General features: G+C 55.2%; 1 protein-coding gene across 12 annotated transcripts in view; it reads left to right on the top strand.

The window, feature by feature from the left end:
- ELN (elastin) overlaps positions 1-20,479 on the top strand; it is a 37,326-nt gene extending 16,847 nt beyond the window's left edge. For 5 of the 12 annotated variants that reach the window (XM_032254944.1, XM_032254952.1, XM_032254949.1 and 2 more), the window contains 20 exons: positions 885-956; positions 1,821-1,850; positions 2,642-2,713; positions 3,922-3,963; positions 4,391-4,450; positions 4,750-4,800; positions 7,789-7,875; positions 7,960-8,022; positions 9,123-9,245; positions 10,677-10,728; positions 12,490-12,617; positions 12,851-12,892; positions 13,559-13,645; positions 13,815-13,874; positions 15,732-15,911; positions 16,000-16,059; positions 17,253-17,351; positions 17,960-17,998; positions 19,955-20,153; positions 20,396-20,479. In XM_032254944.1, coding sequence (XP_032110835.1) covers positions 885-956; positions 1,821-1,850; positions 2,642-2,713; positions 3,922-3,963; positions 4,391-4,450; positions 4,750-4,800; positions 7,789-7,875; positions 7,960-8,022; positions 9,123-9,245; positions 10,677-10,728; positions 12,490-12,617; positions 12,851-12,892; positions 13,559-13,645; positions 13,815-13,874; positions 15,732-15,911; positions 16,000-16,059; positions 17,253-17,351; positions 17,960-17,998; positions 19,955-20,052 — 1,445 coding nt within the window. In that variant the 3' untranslated portion in view covers positions 20,053-20,153; positions 20,396-20,479. The remainder of the gene's footprint in view (positions 1-884; positions 957-1,820; positions 1,851-2,641; positions 2,714-3,921; positions 3,964-4,390; positions 4,451-4,749; positions 4,801-7,788; positions 7,876-7,959; positions 8,023-9,122; positions 9,246-10,676; positions 10,729-12,489; positions 12,618-12,850; positions 12,893-13,558; positions 13,646-13,814; positions 13,875-15,731; positions 15,912-15,999; positions 16,060-17,252; positions 17,352-17,959; positions 17,999-19,954; positions 20,154-20,395) is intronic. The other 7 variants (XM_032254948.1, XM_032254945.1, XM_032254943.1 and 4 more) reach the window with 7 other exon arrangements.
- The last annotated feature ends 1,070 nt before the right edge of the window (positions 20,480-21,549 follow it).

Here is a 21,549-nt window from a genome sequence, read left to right as displayed (position 1 = left end):
CAGAACACCTGGGTCCTGACCTGGGCCATTTCCCCAGACACCAACGCTAGGGCTTCACAGACATAAGGTCCCCTGGCAGTCCCTCCATCCCCCAAAGGTCAACAGGCTTCCTGTGCCCCACCCAAACCCTGATCCCAGGCTCAGACCATCATCACAGCCCTAGGCGGGCCCCCGAGGACAGACCCCAGTGTGACCCGCTGCTTCCCAAAAGCTGTGAGTCACCAGGGGGCCACCCAGTGAGTCTGCCCTGCAGGAGACCCTGAAGAGCTGCCCCTCACCCTCCTTCCCCGCCAGGGCCTGACCACCCCACCCAACATGTGATCTCCTGAATTCCCCCAAAAGCCCAAATTTAGGCTCTTCTGTGGGATTTGCTGACAGAGTGGCCCTTCCTCCCTCTCTCCCCCGCTACACCGAGAGCCAAGGCTGCCCAGCCCCAGGGGAGACGGGAGAGGTGGGAGACGCTGGCATGGGTCCCAGCTGTAGCCGGATGTCTGCTCTGGGGGCATGGGTTGTGGGCGAGAGCCCCAGAGAACACAGGCTTCCTTGGTCTTCGGATGTGTGGCGCCGCATGGCAGCTTTGCCTTTTCTGCAGAGGGTGGTCGCGACGGCTTTTGTGATTAACTCCACGTAGAGATGAGGCTGACTGAGGCACGAGCTCACATGGCTGGGAAATAGGATTAACATTCAGATCTTCTGACCTTGAGCCAGACAGGGGAGGAAAGTCAGCGCTAAACAGATCCTTTCTCCACCCGCCCCCCAGAGCCGTGCCTGTCACTGACAGTGGGTCCTGAGGGAGGTCAGCTAGGGGACCCAAGGAAGGGAGGGGTTCCTGGCGGGGCCTGCAAGACCTGCCTTTCTGTGCTCACCGCTTTGTTCCCCGGCAGGAGTTCGGTTCCCCGGTGTGGGAGTGCTCCCTGGTGTTCCTACTGGAACAGGAGTCAAGCCCAAGGCTCCAGGTATGCAGGTGTCTGGGCAGAGGGCTGATGGTAGGGACTCTCCAACCACCTTCTGGCCCGGGGTGTGAAATGCGGTGGGATCCTGGACTGGCTCAGGGCCCTCTGGGTGACACCTTTTATGTTCCTGAGAAACCCCAGAGTATGGCTGGGTGCACTGACTCACACCTATAATCCCAGTGTTTGGGGAGGGTGAGCTGGGAGGATCGCTTGAGCCCAGGAGTTCAAGACCAGCCTGGGCAACATAGCAAGACCTTATCTTTACAAAAACACGATTAAAAAATTACCCAGACGTAGTCACACAGACCTGTGGTCCCAACTACTCAGGAGGCTGAGACAGGAGGATCTCTTGAGCCAGGGAGGTCAAGGTTGTTGGAAGCTGTGATCTCACTACTGCACTCCAGCTTGGGCAACAGAGAGAGACCCTGTCCCGCCATAAAAAAGGAAAAGGCCAGATGCAGTGGCTCACGCCTGTAATCCCAGCACTTTGTGAGGCCAAGGCGGGCAGATCACCTGAGGTCAGCCTGACCAACATGAAGCCCTGTCTCTACTAATAATACAAAAATTAGCTGGGCATGGTGGCATGTGCCTGTAATCCAGCTACTTGGGAGTCTGAGGCAGGAGAATCGCTGGAACCTTGGAGGTGGAGGTTGCAGTGAGCTGAGATCACGCCACTGCACTCCAGCCTGGGCGACAAGAGAGAAACTCCATCTCTGAAAAAAGAAATCCCAGAATGCATGTGAGGGCAGCACAGGACAACTGGGCTGGGAGGAACTGGCCATCCCTTGGGCCTCCTGGCCCCTCGGTGCCGTCTGGCCTGGTGTCCACGGTGCCGGGGCTGCAGTGACAGCTCTTTTATCATTACAGTTGGAGCTGGAGCTTTTGCTGGAATTCCAGGTAAGGCAAGGCTGGTGGGAGAAGCAGGGCGGCCAGCCAGGCAGGGGCTCTTGCCTTGGGAGGGGAGAGCCCTTGGGAGGTGGGCAGACCACCCGAGGTCAGCCTGACCAACATGGTGAAGCCCTGTCTCTACCAATAATACAAAATCTTGGGCACCCAAGATCCCATCCGAGCCTGCCTGATTTCCCCCATGCCTGCTGTGCCGGGCCTTGCAGTGGATGTAGCACAAAGTGGCACCCGTCCCAGGCCTGCTTCCCCCGCCAGCACAGCAGCCCAAAGAAGCCCAGAAAACCCGCCAGCCTGTGCCAAGGGCTGCAGGCCCAAACTGCAGGCCGGAACTGGGGCCCATCCCTCCCTCCTTCCATCCATTCCTTTATGCATCCATCTATCCATCCGTCCACTCATACATCCGTTCATCTGCCCATCTACCCATCCATGCATCCATCCGTCCGCTCATCCATCCATTCACTCACCCATCCATTCATCCATCCATCCACCATCTACCCATCTATTCCTCCATGCATCCATTCATCCATCTGCCCATTCCTCCATGCATCCAGCCTTCCCTTCATCTATCCCAGGAGGGAGAGAATCCCGCAGCTTCCTGGAGGAAGTAGCTTATCGCTGGGAATTTCTCAGCTGACCCGTGATGGAGATTCAGGGAGGCCCTGGAGACAGGATGGCTTCTGCAGCTGTAGCAAGTTCCTTCTGTCTGAGCAGAAAGTGGAGCGGGCGGCGGAGGGCTTGGAAGGGGCTGCCGGGACCTGAACTGGCTCTCTTTATTCCCACAGGAGTTGGACCCTTTGCGGGACAACAACCTGGAGTCCCACTGGGGTACCCCATCAAGGCCCCCAAGCTGCCCGGTAAGTCAGAGGGATGGTTCAAAATGCACCACTCGGCCAGGCGCCGTGGCTCATGCCTGTAGTCCCAGCACTCTGGGAGGCCGAGGCGGGAGGATCAGTTGAGGTCAGGAGTTCGAGACCAGCCTGGCCAACATGACGAAACCCTGTCCCTACTAAAAATACAAAAAATCTGGCCGGGCGCGGTGGCTCAAGCCTGTAATCCCAGCACTTTGGGAGGCCGAGGCGGGTGGATCACGAGGTCAAGAGATCGAGACCATCCTGGTCAACATGGTGAAACCCCGTCTCTACTAAAAATACAAAAAATTAGCTGGGCATGGTGGCGCGTGCCTGTAATCCCAGCTACTCGGGAGGCTGAGGCAGGAGAATTGCCTGAACCCAGGAGGCGGAGGTTGCGGTGAGCCAAGATCGCGCCATTGCACTCTAGCCTGGGTAACATGAGTGAAACTCCGTCTAAAAAAAAAAAAAAAAAAAATCAGCCAGGCATGGTGGCACAGGCCTGTAATCCCAGCTACTGGAGAGGCGGAAGTGGGAGAACCACTTGACTCCGGGAGGCAGAGGTTGCAGTGAGCCGAGATCATGCCACTGCACCCCAGCTTGGGTGACAGAGTGAGACTCTGTCTCTAAAAAAAATAATAAATAATGCACCACTCACTGAGCCTCCCTGCAGAGAAGTCAGCCTGGGTGCAGGCGTCTCTGGTGGCAGGGGAGGGGTATTGAAGCCCCCGTATGGTCCCCAGCCAAGGAGAGCATGGGAAGTCATCTGCAGGTATCGAACTCACACACACACGCTCATGCACAGAGACCCATAGTCCCGATCAGAAGCCATTGTGCTGATGGAAGGGAACGCCGTTCACTGGAAAGGTCCCTCTGACATCCACCCACCCATGCTTCCACCCCTACCTCCGCAATCAGCTTAGCCAGTGAGATGCTTTCCACTGAGGAGGGGCATCAGGAAAATACTCAGACTCCAGGACCATGGTGGGGCTTGAATTTGTAGGGGGATGGGTGTTCCATTGGGCCCAGCGGCAGAAGTGTCCTCTCCCTCCTCCACCCAACGCCCCTGCTGTCCTGAGAGCAGCTCAGGATCCTGGTCTGGGGGCAGGGGGTCTCAGGCCTCAGCACCTGTGGGGACAGATCTGTCCGCCCAGCTCTGTGGGAGCCCAGCAAGGCGTGGGGCAACTCCTGAGTCTGCCATGTCCTCTCCCCAGGTGGCTATGGACTTCCCTACAGCACTGGGAAACTGCCCTTTGGTGAGTGAGACCCTTCTAGACTGGGGCCTATCCAGCCCGTTCCCACTCCAGGATTCTAGCAAAGGTGCTATGCCCCCATCCCTGGGCCAGGGGAGCACCTTGCTGGGGGAGGGTTAGGGGCTCGGAGTGGGAGTCTCAGAAGGAAAGGGCATGAAATTTGGCCTCAGCGTGGGTCTGCATCCCTGCCCTCCCACCTACCAATAATGAGACCTTAGGTGAGCTGCATTGCTTCTTTGAGCCTCTGTGTCCTCATCTGTAAAATGGGCGGAACAATTCCATACGGGTGTTTGTATTTGTTTTCACTCTGGCTGGGGGTGACAGGGTGCAGACTCAAGACAGCCGGGGCCTCGAGGACAGGGCAGGGAGAGGGGGAGGGCAGCAGCGGTGACGTCTGCACGGATGACCACCGAGCCTCTCTGTTTTGCAGGCTATGGGCCTGGCGGAGTGGCTGGTGCAGCGGGCAAGGCTGGTTACCCAACAGGGACAGGTAACGAAAGCCTCCCCTCACTTCCAGCTGAGGGAGCCCTGATCTTGCAGGCTCCAGAGCCCTGGGACAGGCGAGGTTCTCTACAAAAGCAGGCCAGCCCACCCTGCATCCAGAATCTGGTCCAAACCTGGAACAGGATCCTGGGGGAGGGGTGGGGCAGCTCCGTCGCCTCTGCCTGCTGTGAGCCCCACTCACACCCCTATGTCAGTGGAGTGGTTCTCTCCAGGCTGGGAACAAGTGGGCTCTGGAGATACAGGAGCACTGTTTCAGGGTCTCTCCCCTCTGCTCCCCTCCCCCAGGGGTTGGCCCTCAGGCAGCAGCAGCGGCAGCAGCTAAGGCAGCAAAGTTTGGTGAGTGCCCCTGGGGTCCCTGTCTGGTGGCCTCCAGCCCCCCAGCCTCTCCATTCCCATTACTGTTGAGAGCCTGCCTCACAGATGAATGACAAAAGTGCCCCTACTTCCCCCATTTACTCAAGATTTTCAACATCACCCATCTATATATTCCTCCCTCCATCCATTCTTTCATGCATCCATTCATCCTTCCATCCATCTATTGCTTTCTCCATCCCTCCCTCCTCCATCCATTCCTCTATGCATCTGTCTATCCATCCATCTACTCATCTAGACATCCTTTCATCCATCCATCCCTCCCTCCTTCCATTTCCATTCTTCCATGCATCCATCTATCCCTCCATCCACTCATCCATTCATTCATCTTTTCATCTACCCATCCATGCATCCATCCGTCCAGTCATCCATCCATTCATTCATCTATCCATCTCTCCCTCTATCCATCCATCCATTCATCCATCCATCCCTCCATTCATTTCTCCATGCGTCCATCTATCCATCCATCCACTCATCCATTCATTCATCTACCCATCCATGCATCCACTCATCCACTCATCCATCCACTCATTCATCCATCTCTCCCTCCATCCATCCATTCATCCATCCACTCATCCATTCATTCATTCATCCCTCCATTCATTCCTCCATGCATCCATCTATCCATCAATTCATCCATTCATTCATCTACTCATCTACCCATCCATGCATCCATCCATCCACTCATCCATCCATTCATCCATTCATTCATCTACTCACCTACCCATCCATCCATCCATCCACTCATCCATTCATTCATTCATCCCTCCATTCATTCCTCCATGCATCCATCTATCTATCCATCCATTCATCCATTCATTCATCTACTCATCTACCCATCCATCCATCCATTTTTCCATGCATCCATCCATCATTCCATCTGTCCACAATCCATCCATCCACTCATCCACCCACCTACCACTCCCTCCCTCCATTCATCTATCCACCCATCCATCCATCCATTCCTCCATTCATCTATCCATCCATCCACTCATCCATTCATTTATCCATCCATCAATCCCCCCCACCATCCATTCTTCCATCCATCCATCCACTCATCCATCCATTCCTCCATGCATCCATCTACCCATCCACCCATCCATCCATCCATTTATCTATCTATCATTCCCTCCCTCCATTCATCCATCCATCCACCATCTATCTGTCTATTCCTCCATGCATCCATTCATCCAACTGTCCATTCCTTCATGCATCCATCTATCCCTCCATCCATTCCTTTATCCATCCATCCACTCATCTATCTATCCGTCACACCATCCCTCCATCGATTCTTCCATCCATCCATCCATCTGCCCATTCGTCCATGCCTCCATCCATCCATTCCTCCATGTGTCCACCTATCCCTCCATCCATTCCTCCATGCACCCATCCATCCATTCCTCCACGATGCATCCATCCTTCCATCCATTCATTCCTCCCTCCATCCATCCAGTCATTCTTCCATGCATCCATGTATCCATCCATCCCTCCCTCCATCCATTCTATCCATCCATCTACTCATCCATCCATTCCTCCATTCTTCCATCTGTCCATCCACCCATTCATCCATTTCTCCATGATCCATCCATCCTCCATCCATCCATTCATTCCTCCATCCAACCATCCATCTATCCATCTATTCCTCCATTCTTCCATCTATTCATCTTCCCATCCATCCATTTCTCCATGATCCATCCATCCTTCCATCCATCCATTCATTCCTTCATTCAACCATCCATCCATCCATCCATTCCTCCTCGCATCCATGCACCCATCCATCCCTCCCTCCGTCCATTCTTCTATCCATCCATCCATTCCTCCATTCTTCCATCTCCCATCCACCCATCCATCCATTTCCCCGTGATCCATCCATCCTCCATCCATCCATCTGTTCATTCCTCCATCCAACCATCCATCTATACATCCATTCCACCATGCATTCATGCACCCAACCATCCATTCCTCCATGCATCCATTCATTCATAACGGGAGGCATTCTTTCTACCTTGGGAAAGTTATAAAGGCTTCCCACAGAAAGTGACATTTGATTCAGGCCTTAAAAATAAAGATGGAGCTTACCATGTGGTTAGAACAGGAAAGAAGAGGCCAAGCAGAGGGAATGGGTACCATGGTGGTTGGAAAGATCATTTTAGATGGTGCATATATGAGCATTTAAAACATTTAATAGTTATGTATTAATTTAATGTGTACTGTAAAAATGTCAACGCACTGCTCAAGCCAGTGAGCTCTTGGATAGCATGGCTGCAGATGGAACATCGTATTCCTGTACCCATGCAGTGGGTCAGTGGGCATCTGTTCCCCACCCCAGGTAGTCCCCAGCTTAGAGTCAGATCACTAGGGTTAAAGTCCTCCTTCATCCTCAGCCCCAGGGAAGCCCTTTCCTTATCTCCCTACCCGCCCGAGGAGCGAGAATGTGGGGAGAAGCCTGGAGCTGCCCCCTCAGAGGCCCCACAGGCCCCCCTCCCAGCACCCAAGGCTCCTTGGCCCCAGCGCTGGTGGGGCCGGCTGGAATGTGGGAGCGGGAGAGTGGGGCTGCAAGGGGCTGCCAGAGCCAAGCGGCCAGGCGCTTGGATTACAAACTTGGCTGCGTCTTCGGAACACAGGGAGAGGAAGTCTTGAACATTCCTGCAGGGGCCCCTCTGGCCCGGGGAGCGGCCACTTGTGGTTTCTCAGTATGTGGCAGTGATTAGAATGGGATTTGTCTGAAAACATACAAGTCCCTTAATGAGCGTGTTGAAACAGACACTTTGGGGGTGAGTCAAGGAACAGCGGAGTGGGGTGGGGACCTCCTCAAACAGGTCCATCTGGAGACACCCGGGCCCCATTCCTGGATGAGATCACGCTGGCGAACATGCTGGCGTTTAAGTGGCCTTCCTTCCTGTCCTCAGGAGGGTCCTCGGGAAACTACATTGCACTGCCCCATCTCAACAGGTGCCGGAGCCGGAGTTCTCCCTGGCATTGGAGTGGGTGGCGTTCCTGGGGCAGCTGGTGCAATTCCTGGGATTGGAGGCATCGCAGGTAATGTCTGACCCAGCAGGGGGTGGGTGTGTCCTTGAGATGGCCACAGGGCAAGGACTTCACCCTTTGTGGCTGTCTTTTCAGGCGCTGGGGCCCCAGCTGCAGCCGCAGCTGCTGCAGCCGCCGCCGCTAAAGCAGCCAAATATGGTGAGTGCCTCCGGGGGCAGCAAGCCCAGGGCTAGGGCCCCTGCATGGACCTTGGGGACCCTAGTCCTAAAGCCAGGGGGACTTGGCGTTTGTCCCTCCCCAAATGTGCATTGTTCATGCCTCCTTACCTTCACTCCTTCTGGTCACTCTACCTGAGATGCCATCTCTATTGTTTTGCCCTGATTAACTCAGCAGAGGGGGGAACCCAGCAGAACGCCTGGCTGCTCCCACTCCATCCCCTCCAGGGCCGGCCCACAGGCATCTGCTGCATCAACTAAGTGGGTGCCCAGTGGCAAGAATTCTGACTGAGCCTTAGAAGTAGATCACATTCTAGCTAGGTACAGTGGCTCACGCCTGTAATCCCAACAATTTGGGAGGCTGAGGAGGGAGGATCGCTTGAAACCAGGAGTTTGAGACCAGCCTGAGCAACACACTGAGACCCCCATCTTTCCAAAAATTATTTAAAAATCAGCTAGCCATGCTGGCACATGCCTGTGGTCTCAGCTACCTGCGAGGCTGAGGTGGGAGGATCGCTTGAGCCCAGTAGTTCAAGGCTGGAGTGAGTTATGATCATGCCACAGCACTCCAGCCTGGGCGAGTGAGAATTTGGTTCAAAAAAAGGAAGAGAGAGAGAAAGAGAGGAAGGATGGAAGGAAGGAAGGAAGGAAGGGAGGGAGGGAGGGAGGGAGGGAGGGAAGGGAAGGGGTGGGAGGGCTGACGGGAGGGAGGAAGGAAGGAAGGGAGGGAGGGAGGGAAAGAGAAAGAAGAAAGAAAAGAGAAAGAAAGAGAGAAAGAAAGAAGGAAAGAAAGAGAGAGAGAGAAAAAAGAAAGAAAAGAAAGAAAGAAAGAGAGAGAGAAAGGGGAGAGAGAAAGAGAAATCAATCACATTGCTTCCAACACAGATCCACACCCTTAGAGCTCTCTTTAGGGGCCCTCAGTCCCTCCGCATCTCTCTGATGAGTTGGATCCATGCAGAGGAAATGTCCACCCTCTGCAATCCTGCAATCAGGACCAACTGTCACTGCCATACTCCACTAACCACCCTTGGAGCCCCTGCGAGGGACCCATAGGTCAGGAGAGCAATGCCTTTTCTTCCACAGGAGCTCCTACAGGCTTAGTGCCTGGCGGGCCAGGCTTTGGCCCGGGAGTAGTTGGTGTCCCAGGAGCTGGCATTCCAGGTGTCCCAGGCGCTGGGATCCCAGGTGCTGGGGTTCCAGGAGTTGGTGAGCTGGGCTGTGTGTGTGTGTGTGTGTGTGTGTGTGTGTGTGTGTATGTGTAAAAGAGAAATACTGAGACTATTGCCGACATTTTACATTTCTCCCTAACACCTCAACAATGTACCTATACCCTTGACAGTGCCTGATTCCCTCGTCTTCTCTTCCTTAGGCCATGACAATCTCCTAATTAGCTCCTAACCTGCGTCATCTTTTCCAATTAAGCTTCTGGCTATCAGTGTTCTCCTGGGGGCAGGAACCATGTCTTTTTCATCTCCATGTTCCTAACCCTTAGCTAAGTAGGTGCTCAGTTTATGGTGGATAGAAGTGTAGGTGGGTGGATGAATGGGTGGGTGGGTGAGTGGGTGGGTGGATGGATACATGGGTGAACGGATGCATGCATGGATGGATGAATGGATGGATGGATGAGTAGATGGATGAATGGGTGGATGGATAGGTAAGTGGGTGGATGTGTGGGTAGATGGATGGGTGATGGATGGGTGAGTGTATGTATGGGTGGGTGGGTGGATGGATGGATAGATGGGTGAATGGATGAATGCATGGACAGATGGGTGGATGGATAAGTGGATGGATGAACGGGTGGATGGATGGGTAAGTGGGTAGATGTGTGGGTAGATGGATGGATGATGGATGGATGGGTGGGTGGGTGGATGGTTGTATAGATGGGTGAATGAATGGATGCATGGATGGATGGATGCATGGATGGATGGATGGATGGATGTGTGGGTAGATTGATGGGGGATGGATGGATAAGTGGAAGGATGGGTGGGTGTGTGGATGGATGGATAGATGAGTGAATGAATGGATGCATGGATGGATGGATGGTTGGGTAGGTGGGTGGATGTGTGGGTAGATGGATGGGGGATGGATGGATGGGTGGATGGATGGGGGATGGATGGATGGATGGGAGAATGGATGAATGAATGGATAAATGGGTAGATAGATGGGGGAATGGATAGATGGAAAGCTGGATGAAAGAATGGATGGATAGATGAATGGGTGAAGGAGCACATGATTTTATGAGCAGATGAATAGATGGATGGTAGAAGGGTGGGCAGGTAAATACGAAATGGAGGGTTAGCTAAATCGTTACCTGAATGGCTAGGTAGGCAGATGGGATAAGTTGGTAGACAGATGAGTGCATGAGTGGACAGAGAGTTAGGTGGTTGGGTGGCAGATTGAGATCCAAGGATAAACAGACAAATGGACAGGTATAGAGGTGGGTCGTTCGGTAGATGGATGATGTGGGTGGCTGGGTAGACAGATGGGCAGGTGGGTGGACATCAGTTCATAAATGGATGTGTAGCCGACTCTATGTTGGCGTAAAGAAGATGGCCCAACACAGATGGGTGGACAGAGGGAGACATACTGAGCAGCAGCCCTCCTCCAACCTCTCCTGAGTATTCGCGTCCCTCTCAGTCTCTCCAGGAGCTGTGTCACCAGCTGCAGCTGCGAAGGCAGCCAAATACGGTGAGTGCCATGCTCACAGCTCTGCCCCACCCTGTCCTGGCCTTTACTTGCCAGAACCAAAGGACCCTCCTCTACTTGCCCAGAGAAGGGGAGTGACTTGCTCAGGGTCGCCCAGCAAGTCACTGGCAGGTCTCAGGACAAGGTCTCCCTCATTTGTCTCCCACCATAGGGCCATGGGGCTGAGTGGCGGGGAAGTCCCAGGATGGCATTCCCAGTGGGGACAGTGACCCTGACCCTCCCTGCTCTGGCCAAGACCCCCTCAGAGGAGCCCAAAACTGCCTGGGGATGTGGATTCTGCCAATAGTCTCTCTGCATCCAACAAAGCGGGTCTTCCCCAAGTGCTCAGAGAGGAGAGGGGCTGGAGGAGGACTGAAGGGTGTCACTTCATGGTGGGGCTGGGCTCAGTGGCTCTCACCTGTAATCCCAGCATTTTGGGAGGCCAAGGTAGGAGGATCGCTTGAGGCCAGGAATTAGAGAGCAGTGTGGGCAAAATAGCAAGACCCTGTCTCTACATAAAATGTAAAAATTAGGCCAGGTGCAGTGGCTCATGCCTGTAATCCCAACACTTTGGGAGGTGGAGGCGGGCAGATCATGAGCTCAAGAGATCGAGACCATACGGGCCAGCATGATGAAACCCCATCTCTACTAAAAACACAAAAATTAGCTGGGCATGGTGGCACACACCTGTAATCCCAGCTACTCCGGAGGCTGAGGCAGAAGAATTGCTCAAACCCAGGAGGTGAAGGTTGCAGTGAGCTGAGATCACACCACAGCACTCCAGCCTGGCAACAGAGCAACCACCATCTCAAAAAAAAAAAAAGTAAAAAGTAGCTGGGCATAGTGGCGTGTGCCTGTTTGTTCCAGCTACTTGGGAGGTTGAGGCAGGAGGATTGATTGAGCCTAGGAGTCTGAGACCAGCCTGGGCAACATAGCAAGACCCCATCTGTACAAAAAATTAAAAATAAAAAATTTTTAATTTTTTTTCTTTTTTTTTTTTTTTGAGGCAAGTCTCTGTTGCCCAGGCTGGAGTGCAGTGGCATGATCTTGGCTCACTGCAATCTCCGCCTCCCAGGTTCAAGCAATTCTCCTGCATCAGCCTCCCAAGAAGCTAGGATCACAGACATCTACCACCATGCTTGGCCAATTTTTGGATTTTTAGTAGAGACAGGGTTTTGCCATGTTGGCCAGCCTGGTCTCGAACTCCTAGGCTCAAGTGATCCACCTGTCTTGGACTCACAAAGTGCTGGGATTATGGGCATGAGCCACCCCGCCCAGCGACAAAAAAAAAAAAAAATTTTTTTTTGAGATGGCGTCTCTGTTGCCCAGGCTGGAGTGCAGTGGCACGATCTCAGCTCACTGCAACCTCCACCTTCTGGATTCAAGTGATTCTCCTGCCTCAGCCTCCCGAGTAGCTGGGATTACAGGGATGCACCACCACATCCGGCTAATTTTTGTTTTTTCAGTAGAGACGTAGTTTCTCCATATTGGCCAAGTTGGTCTCGAACTCCTGACCTCAGGTGATCTGCCTGCCTCAGCCTCCCAAAGGGCTAGAATTATAGGCGTGAGCCACTGCATCCCACCCCAGTTTTTTTTTTAAGGGCTTCATGGTGAAGGCTGCTGGGGACCCAGGCATCCCAGTTTTCTGTCTTTCATGGACAAGGCTTGGGGGAAACTTGTATCCTCTTTCCCAGGAAATCAGCACGCCTCAGAGCCCGCCCCGCCTCTCTCACTGAGCTGCTTTTCCAATTGATTCTCTTCCCTCTGCAGGGGCTGGAGTCGGAGTTGGAGGCATTCCTACTTTTGGGGTTGGACCCGGGGGCTTTCCCGGCTATGGTGTCGGAGTTGGAGGCGTCCCTGGAGTCGGAGTCGTCCCGGGAGCTGCCATTTCCCGTGAGCCTTAGTCACATCTGGGGACATCGTTGAGAAGGGATGGGGGCTTCTCTTCTGCTGGCTGTACACGGTCAGTGGAGAGTGTAGATCAGGCTTGAGCGTGCTCAGGGAGGGGCTGGGGGAGAGGATAGGGCGGCCGTCCATGCCTTGCAGGGCAGAAGAGCTTTAAGCACGGTGCGGAGGAGACCCAGGCAAGGCTTCTGAGGGTCTCTATCTTTCTCGTTTCCCTGCAGCTGAAGCCCAGGCAGCAGCTGCCGCCAAAGCTGCTAAGTATGGTAAGTGCCCCTGCCCTGCCCGTCCCTAAGCCCTGCTCTCCCACGGGGCCCAGGGTCCAACCTCAGGGCAAACCGGCTCCCACGCCTCCAGGACCAGAATGGCCTGGGCCAAGGTCATGAGGCCCCGCCCCATCTTCCAAAGCCACACTCCATTCTACTGTCCTTTTCAGATGCCCAACGTTAGGATGGTTGGTGACCTGTTCATCACCCCACCCCCACCCCCAGAATTGAAGGTGTCCTGGCCGGGTACAGTGGCTCACACCTGTAATCCCAGCACTTTGGAAGGCCAAGGCAGATGGATCCCTTTAGGCCAGGAGTTCGAGACCAGCCTGGCCAACACGGTGAAACCCCGTCTCTACTAAAAATACCAAAATTAGCCAGGCATGGTGGTGCTCATCTGTAATCCCAGCTACTTGGGAGGCTGAGGCAGGAGAATCGCTTGAACCCGGGAGGCAGAGGTTGCAGTGTGCTGAGATCATGCCACTGCACTCCAGCCTGGGCGACAAGGCAAGACTCCGTCTCAAAAAATTAAAATAAAATAAAATATAAAAAGAATTGAAGGTGCCAAGAAGCCATTCTCTTTTCCCCCTGTTCTCCCACTCACCCTTGCTCCCCCAAAAAGTGAGCACTGGGTGGGGCGAGGCTGAAAGTTCTCCACTCACGCAGGTGCTGGGGGCGCAGGAGTGCTGGGTGGGCTGGTGCCAGGTGCCGGAGTCGCCGTCCCTGGTGTGCCAGGAGTCGGAGGAGTGCCAGGTGAGCGGTGTCTCCAGCCCAGAGACGGGTTTGGTTTGTCTCGTGGAAGGGTCCCTGGAGTTGACCAAGATCAACTGCACCATTTTACAAACAGGAAGACTAACCTAGAGGCGGGAAGCAGGGAGGGGTGCTCAGACCGCTCCCTCACTCCTCCTCTTCCCGCCCCCAGGAGTCGCGACCCCAGCAGCTGCCGCCGCCGCTAAAGCAGCCGCCAAAGCTGCCCAGTTTGGTGAGTCCTCTTACCCCTGCCATCGCTCACAGATCACTGCTCTCTCAGGTGCCCTGCTCTGGGGTCTCACTGCCCAGCTCCCTGTTCCTTTCCACCACCCCCCCCCCCGCCGCCCCAGGCTGTCACGTTCTGGGGTGGGCTCTCCTTCGGGCTTTTGGCCCACCAACAACCTCTAGCAGTGGTGGTGACGTTTCTGATGAGGGAAGCAGTGTAAGCCTCGCTGTTCCCAAAGGCCCGGGAGCCCCTCGGTCTAGTGGGGACCTGACCCCTCCTGACCTCACGTGAGCTCCAGCCGCCTTGAGGGAGTCCAGTTCTTCTCCTTCTCCTCTTTTTCTTCCATTTTCTTTCTCTTCTTTCTTCTCCTCCTACTCCTTCTCCTTCTTCTTCTTGAGATAAGGTGTGGCTGTGTCACCCAGGCTGGGGTAGTGGCACAATCATCTAGCTAACTGCAGCCTCGACCTCCCAGGCTCAAGCAATCTGCCTGCCTCAGCCTCCCAAGTAGCTGGGACCACAGGTGCCCACCACCATTCCTGGCTAATTTTTTGATTGTTTTGTAGAGACAGGGGTCTTACTATGTTGCCCGGGCTGGTTTCAAACTCCTGGGCTCAAGCAATCCTCCAGCCTCTGCCTCCCACAGTGCTGGGATTCCGGGCGTAAGCCCCTGGGCCCAGTCTGCGGTACTTCTGGTTCAAGATCTCTTGCTATATCTGAGGGCCACCCTGGCAGCCCCAGGTGCCTACAACTTTCTCAACATGGCAAATATGGCAGCACCAATTGTCGAGCCCAGCTGTGTGTCAGGCCCTGGGCATGGGGTCTGCAGGCCTTGGTCTTAGGGACCTGTGAGCTGAAAGGTTCAGATCAGAATCTCTAAGGCTGAATAGTCCAGAGAACATTTCAACTGCAGGTCTGCAGAGCCCGAAATTCTCGCACACAGCAATCTTTATTTATTTGAGACAGGGTCTCACTTCATCGCCCAGGCTGTGATGCCATCATAGCTCACTGCAGGCCTCGAACTCCTGGCTTAAGCAATTCTTCCCTCTTAGCATCCCTAGTAGCTGAGGCTACAGGCACGTGCCACCATGCCCAGTTTAAAAAAAAAAAAAATTGTAGGTGATCCTTACACGTTGGCCTCTCAAAGTGCTGGGATGGCAGGCGTGAGCCACCGCACCAGGCCTACAAACGATCTCATAGAATTGGTTTTATTTTTCCCATTTTACAGGTGTGGAGACTCAGGTTCCCAGAGCTTAAGTAGCTTGCCTACAGTTGCACAGCATAATGGTGCCCGAGCTGAGATTTGAACACAAAGGCTTTCTGTCTTACAAACCCCCTTATATAATGTAACTCTGCCTCTATCACCCTCCAATCTCCAAGGAGTCCTTGTCACTGAAAAGATTAAGAACTCCTGGCTGGGTGCAGTGGCTCACGCCTCTAATCCCAGCAGTTTGGGAGGCCAAGGCAGGTGGATCACCCAAGGTTAGGAGTTCAAGACCAGCATGACCAACATGGCAAAGCCCTATCTCTACTAAAAATACAAAAAAATTAGCCAGGTGTGATAGTGAGCACCTGTAGTCCCAGCTATTTGGGAGGCTGAGGCAGGAGAATCACTTGAACGCGGGAGGTGGTGGTTGCAGTGAGCTGAGATTGTACCACTGCACTCCAGCCTGGGCGACAGTGAGATCCCGTCTCCAAAAAAGGAACTCCTGAACCTGCACAGGCTTCATCTTAGGGGTGAGGAAGCTGAGGCCCAGCAAGCGAAAGTAACTGATCAGGGTCACACAGCAAGTCTCCGCCAGGCCGAGGCTCCAGCTCTTTTCATCAGCTCTGCTCTCTTGCATCAGGCTCTTCTCCATCTTACAGGCTTAGTTCCTGGTGCTGGCGTAGTTCCTGGTGTGGCTCCAGGAGTGGGCGTGGCTCCCGGAGTGGGCGTGGCTCCCGGAGTGGGTGTGGCTCCCGGAGTGGGTGTGGCTCCCGGAGTGGGCGTGGCTCCCGGAGTGGGCGTGGTACCTGGTGTGGGCATCGGCCCTGGTGGAGTTATAGGTGAGCTGCATGAGTCCATGACCCTGAGGGGCCCCTGAAGCCTCCTTGGGCCCCATCTCCATCTCTAATCCCCTCTCTCTCCCTCCAGGTGCAGGAGCCCCAGCTGCAGCAAAATCTGCTGCCAAGGCAGCTGCCAAAGCCCAGCTCCGTGAGTGCCTCGCCCACCTTTCTCTCCTCTCCCCAAGGAGCCCAAGGCTGGTTAGGGGCAAGGGCCAGGGAGGAGGCCACTGCTTGGATCTGGGCGCCTTCCTTTGGGACTGGGCTCAGCTCCCTGGACAGGACCCCTCCTTGGGGCATGCTCCCTGCCTTCTATCACCACCACTGCCCTCTGTCCTTGGGAACCCAGCTCCCAAGCCCGAATGGGACCCAGGGCAGGGCCCTGCAGCCTCCTTAGATCCCCAGGGCAGTGGGCAGAGGAGTCAGAAGCGCAGATTTGGCTTGAGGAGGACCTGGGTTCAAGTCCTGGGCTCCACACTAGCTAAGGGACCTCTGAGTGACTGTGTCCTTGCGTGTTAAGTGTGGGTACAGACAGCACCTTCCACAGAAGGCTTTTAGGAGAATTAAACAACATCAACCAAGAGAGAAGAACAGGGGATCAGGCTGGAAAGGGAAGTGGCACCCACAGGGTGTGGTCCCAAATGCCAGCCAGCACGACTAGAGGGTCAGTGAGAGTTTTACAAAATCCAATCCCAGGCTGGGCATGTGGCCACACCTGTAATCCCAGCACTTTGGGAGGCTGAGGCGGGCGGATCGCCTGAGGTCGGGAGTTCGAGAGCAGCCTGACCAACATGGAGAAACCCCGTCTCTACTAAAAATACAAAAGTAGCTGGGCGTGGTAGCCTACTCGGGAGGCTGAGGCACGAGAATCACTTAAACCCAGGAGGCAGAGGTTGTGGTGAGCCAAGATCGCGCCATTGCAGTCCAGCCTGGGCAACAAGAGCGAAACTCCATCTCATAAATCATAATAATAAAATTAGCCAGGCATGGTGGCACACACCCGTAGTGTGCGTCAGCTACTCGGGAGGCTGAGGGAGGATTGCTTGAGCCTGGGAGTTTGAGGCTTCAGTGAGTCACGATTGTGCCACTGCACTCCAGCCTGTGCAGCAGAGCAAGACCCTGTCTCAAAAGAGAGAGAGAGAGAGAGAGCAAAGAAAAACCAGCCAGCGGCTCCATAGAGGATGGATTAAGCAGGCCAAGTCTGAAGAGAGGGCCAGGGAGGAAGCCGCTGCTTGGATCTGGGTGGGCCCCTTCCTTTGGGACTGGGAGCAGCTCCATGGACAGGACACCTCCCTAGGGACGCGCTCCCTGCCTGCTGTCACCACCACTGCCCTCTGTCTGCAGGAGCTGCAGCTGGGCTTGGTGTTGGCGTCCCTGGATTTGGAGTTGGTGCTGGTGTGCCTGGACTTGGAGTTGGTGCTGGTGTGCCTGGCTTCGGGGCAGGTGAGGGTGAGGGACTTCTAGGGACTAGGCAGAGCCTGCCCCCTGAGCTCAGGGAAGGCAATCCCTCCTCCTCCCAGCACCTCCCCAGCACCCCCTCACCACCCCGGGGTGCATAGTAAATTCCTCATTAGGTTCTCCTAAGCATCTGGGGGTAACAGAAGGCAGAAGGAGGGAAGACCAGGCAAAGGGACCCCAGGCTGCCAAATTGCAGAGTATCTGCCTCTTCAGTAGAGGGGTGATGGGGTTCCAGACTGAGAAACAGCCTGCCCTCCACCCAGGGAAGGAGCAGGTAGATGAGCCTGGCTCCCCTTCAGCAGTGGTCTGTGGCCAGGGGGCCACTAGGAATTCCAGTTCTTCACCAGGTGGTTACTGAGCACCGCTCTGTGCCCAGCCTCAAGCAGGCCATGCTGGGCCTGGGGAGAGAAGGAGGGAGCAGATGGAAGGCGGAGGCACCGTCCCACCCTAGAGCTCTGTGCCTGCACAGCTTCAGGGATTTGAGAAAGCAATGGAGGCCAAGGAAATCAGAGAGGGCTCCCTAGAGGAAGCGGCAGAACTCCCAGGCACAGAGCTCGGCTGCTGACCAGCCCCCTACTTTTCTTTCTCCCCAGTACCTGGACCCCTGGCCGCTGCTAAAGCAGCCAAATATGGTGAGTGCACCCCACAACCTCTTGTGGTTCCCTTGCCACCCCGCCATCTCCGACAGCACAGGACAGGGGTTGACATGATAGAAAAAGGCAGTTTCAGGCCGGGCACAGTGGCTGCCATCCCAGCACTTTGGGAGGCTGAGGCAGGGAGATCACTTGAGGCCAGGAGTTCGAGACCAGCCTGGCCAACATGGTGAAAACCCGTCTCTGCTAAAAATACAAAAATCAGCCAGACGTGGTGGTGGGCACCTGTAATTCCAGCTGCTTGGGAGGCTGAGGCAGGAGAATCACTTGGACCCAGGAGATGGAGGCTGCAGTGAGCCAAGACCATGCCACTGCACTCCAGCCTGGACAACAGAGCGAGATGAAAGAAACAGAGAGAGAGAGGAAGGAAGGAAGGGAGGGAGGGAGGGAGCAAAAGGGAGAGGGAGGGAGGAAGGGAAGAAAGGAAGGAAAGAAAAGGAAGAAAAGGAGGGAGGAAGGGAGGGAAGACAGAAAGGAAAGAGAGAGAGGGAGAAAAGAAAAAGGCAGGTCCTAGGACACATGTATGACAGTTTAAAAACCTGGCCCCTGCCCACTAAATGTCTGTGGTGCCTTCAACTCCTGTGACCACCAAAACCACCCTCAAAATCCCAGTTGCTCCCCAGGAGGCGATTCCAGCGGCCCTAAGGCCCCTCAGACTCTGACAGTTTCGTGATCCCCGGGCCAGGGAGGGGCCGGGCCCGCTGTGGGTATGAGGAGGCCGGGCAGTCTCTGACTCCACCCCAGCTCTCTGGCCCTAGCAGAGGAGCCGCTGTTCCTCATCTGGGCATCCCTGGCCCCCGCCCACCTTCCCATCCTGCCAGCAAGACTGCTCCTGCCGTAAACCAGCCCAGAGGACGTGGCAGTCCCACAGCCTCTGCACTTGGCACTCTGGCAGCCCTGCCTGGCCAGACCCACGCTGTCTGTGGCCTCTGCATTCCTGGCCTCCTGTGAGCAGAGTTGGGGGGAGGCAGGGGACTCCACCAGCGATCCACCAACCGGCCGGGCAGGTCCACTTGGGGCCAGTTTCCACCTCGGAAAATCCCGGCTTCCTCAGCCCGGACCCCCAGCGGCCCCGGCCTCCTCCCCTCTTCACTGCTGACTGCTTGGCCGGGCTGAGTCAACAGACATTGCCAGGGAAACAGAGGGGTGTCATGTGGTGAGCAGAGCCACTTCCCAGCCTGGAAGCCCTGAGCGCATTGCTTAACCTCTGCTCTGCCTCGGCGTTCTCATCTGTAAAATGGGAATGACAAGAGCACCTGCCTTTCTTGCTGCAGTGCATAAAAAATGGGCTGCTAAGTGTGAAGCACTCAGAACCTTAAGTGCCTGCTGTAGATACTGCCGCTGCTTTTTTTTTTTTTTTTTTTTTGCTGGAGTCTTGCTCTCTGTTGCCCAGGCTGGAGTGCAGTGCTTCGATCTTGGCTCACTGCAGCCTCCACCTCCTGGGTTCATGCGATTCTCCAGCCTTGGCCTTCAAGCTGGGATTACAGGCTCCCACCACCCTGCCCAGCTAATTTTTGTATTTTTTAGTAGAGACGAGGTTTTCATCATGTTGATCAGCCTGGTCTCGAACTCCCGACCTCAGGTGATCCACTGGCCTCGGCCTCTCAAAGTGCTGGGATTACAGGCATGAGCCACCACACTCGGCCTTCAAAAGAACTTTTAAGTCCAAGCACAGTCCTTTGGGAGGCTAAGGCGGGAGGATCGAGTGAGCCCAGGAGTGGGAGGCTGCAGTGAGCTGAGTACCACTGCACTCCCGCTTGGGCGACAGAGCAAGACCCCATCCCCAAACGAAACCAAAACAAGGACTGGACTTCTGTCCAGAGCTCCTCCACTGTGTCGCATGGCCCTGTCACCTGTCTGCTTGCCCTGTGTCCCTGGGGCAGGGACACCCCATCCTTCAGAAATGGGGGACTCATCTTTCCTCCTTCCCCACAGGAGCAGGAGTGCCCGGGGCCCTTGGAGGGGTCGGGGCTCTCGGTGGTGTGGTGGGTGAGTTGAAACGCCGGGACGGGCTGGGTGGGGAGGGAGGCTAACCTGGACAGAGTCCCTCCCTGAACCTGATCTGTGTCCCCAGGAGCTGGACCCGCTGCCGCTGCGGCTGCAGCCAAAGCCGCTGCCAAAGCTGCCCAGTTTGGTGAGTGCTGGGTGGGGGTGGAGCTTCCCCCGGCCCCCTCCAAGGTCCCCAGGATGTGGGAGTAGCTGCCGACCAGGCACTATAGACTCAGACTCCCTGCCCCAGGCACCTCCTGGCCCCATAGAAGGCCGGGAGAGCTCAGGCTCCACCTGGGTCCCCAGAGGACACCTCCACCCTCCACAGGCTGAGCTTCAGTCCCCACTTTCTGTCCAGTGGAGTCTAATGCTCAGCTCTCTCCACAGGCCTGCCGGGAGCTGCTGGGCTTGGTGCTGGAGGACTCGGAGTTGGAGGGCTTGGAGTCGTCCCAGGTGTTGGGGGCCTTGGAGGTGAGCGTTGTTCAGAAATCAGTGAGTACGTGCGGGGTGCGTGTGTGTGTGTGTGTGTGTGTGTGTGTGTGTGTGTGTGTGAGAGAGAGAGAGGAGAGAGACAGACAGACACAGATGGAGACAGAGTCTTTCTTTCCCAGCCTTGCCACACCCTTGCTCAAGATGTCCCTCTCCGCCAGGCGCAGCGGCTCACGCCTGCAATCCCAGCACCCTAGTAGGCCAAGGCGGGTGGATCACTTGAGGTCAGGAGTTTGAGACCAGCCTGGGTGACAAGGCGAAACCTCATCTCTACCAAAAATGCAAAAATTAGCAGGGCTTGGTGGGAGGCTGAGGCCAGAGGATCACTTGAGCCCAGGAGACGGAGGCTGCAATGAGCTGAGATTGTGCCACTGTACTCCAGCCTGGGCAGCAAAGTGAGACCCTGTCATTAAAAAAAAAAAAAAAAAAAAAAAAAAGAAAAAAAATGGGCACAGCGGTTCACACCTCTAATCCCAGCACTTTGGGAGGCTGAGGCGGGCCGATCCCCTGAGATCAGGAGTCAAGACCAGCCTGGCCAACATGGGCTCCAGTGATTCCACCAGCGTCTCTACTACAACTGTAAAAATTAGCTGGGCATGGTGACGCGTGCCGGTAATCCCAGCTACTCAGTGAACTGAGGCAGGAGAATCACTTGAACCCAGGAGGCAGGGGTTGGGGTGACCCGAGATCGCATCACTGCACTCCAACCCAAGCGACAGAGCAAGACTCTGTCTCAAAAAAAAAAAAAGAAAGAAAGAAAGAAAGAAGGAATCAGAAAGATGTCCTTCTTCCCTCCCAGCCAGTCCACCCCCACGCTACCTGCTCCTTAGGGTTCACGGACCCCTTCCTCCCCTCTGGTCCCTGACAACATGCAGAGAGGGAGCTATGATCACGCCACGGCACTCCAGCCTGGGCAACAGAGCAAGACCTGATCCCAAAGCAAAATAAAAACAAGGAACGTGGCAGGCAAGAGCTGCGGTGTCCATTAGTGCCAGGGTCCCAAGCCTCCCCCTCCCCTCTTGCCAGGGTCCCAAGCCTCCCCCTCCCCTCTT

The sequence above is a fragment of the Sapajus apella genome, unplaced genomic scaffold, assembly GCF_009761245.1.
Source record: "Sapajus apella isolate SASKATOON/1434 unplaced genomic scaffold, GSC_monkey_1.0 scaffold88, whole genome shotgun sequence".
NCBI lineage: Eukaryota > Metazoa > Chordata > Mammalia > Primates > Cebidae > Sapajus > Sapajus apella.
This window is presented reverse-complemented; position numbering and strand designations above follow the sequence as displayed.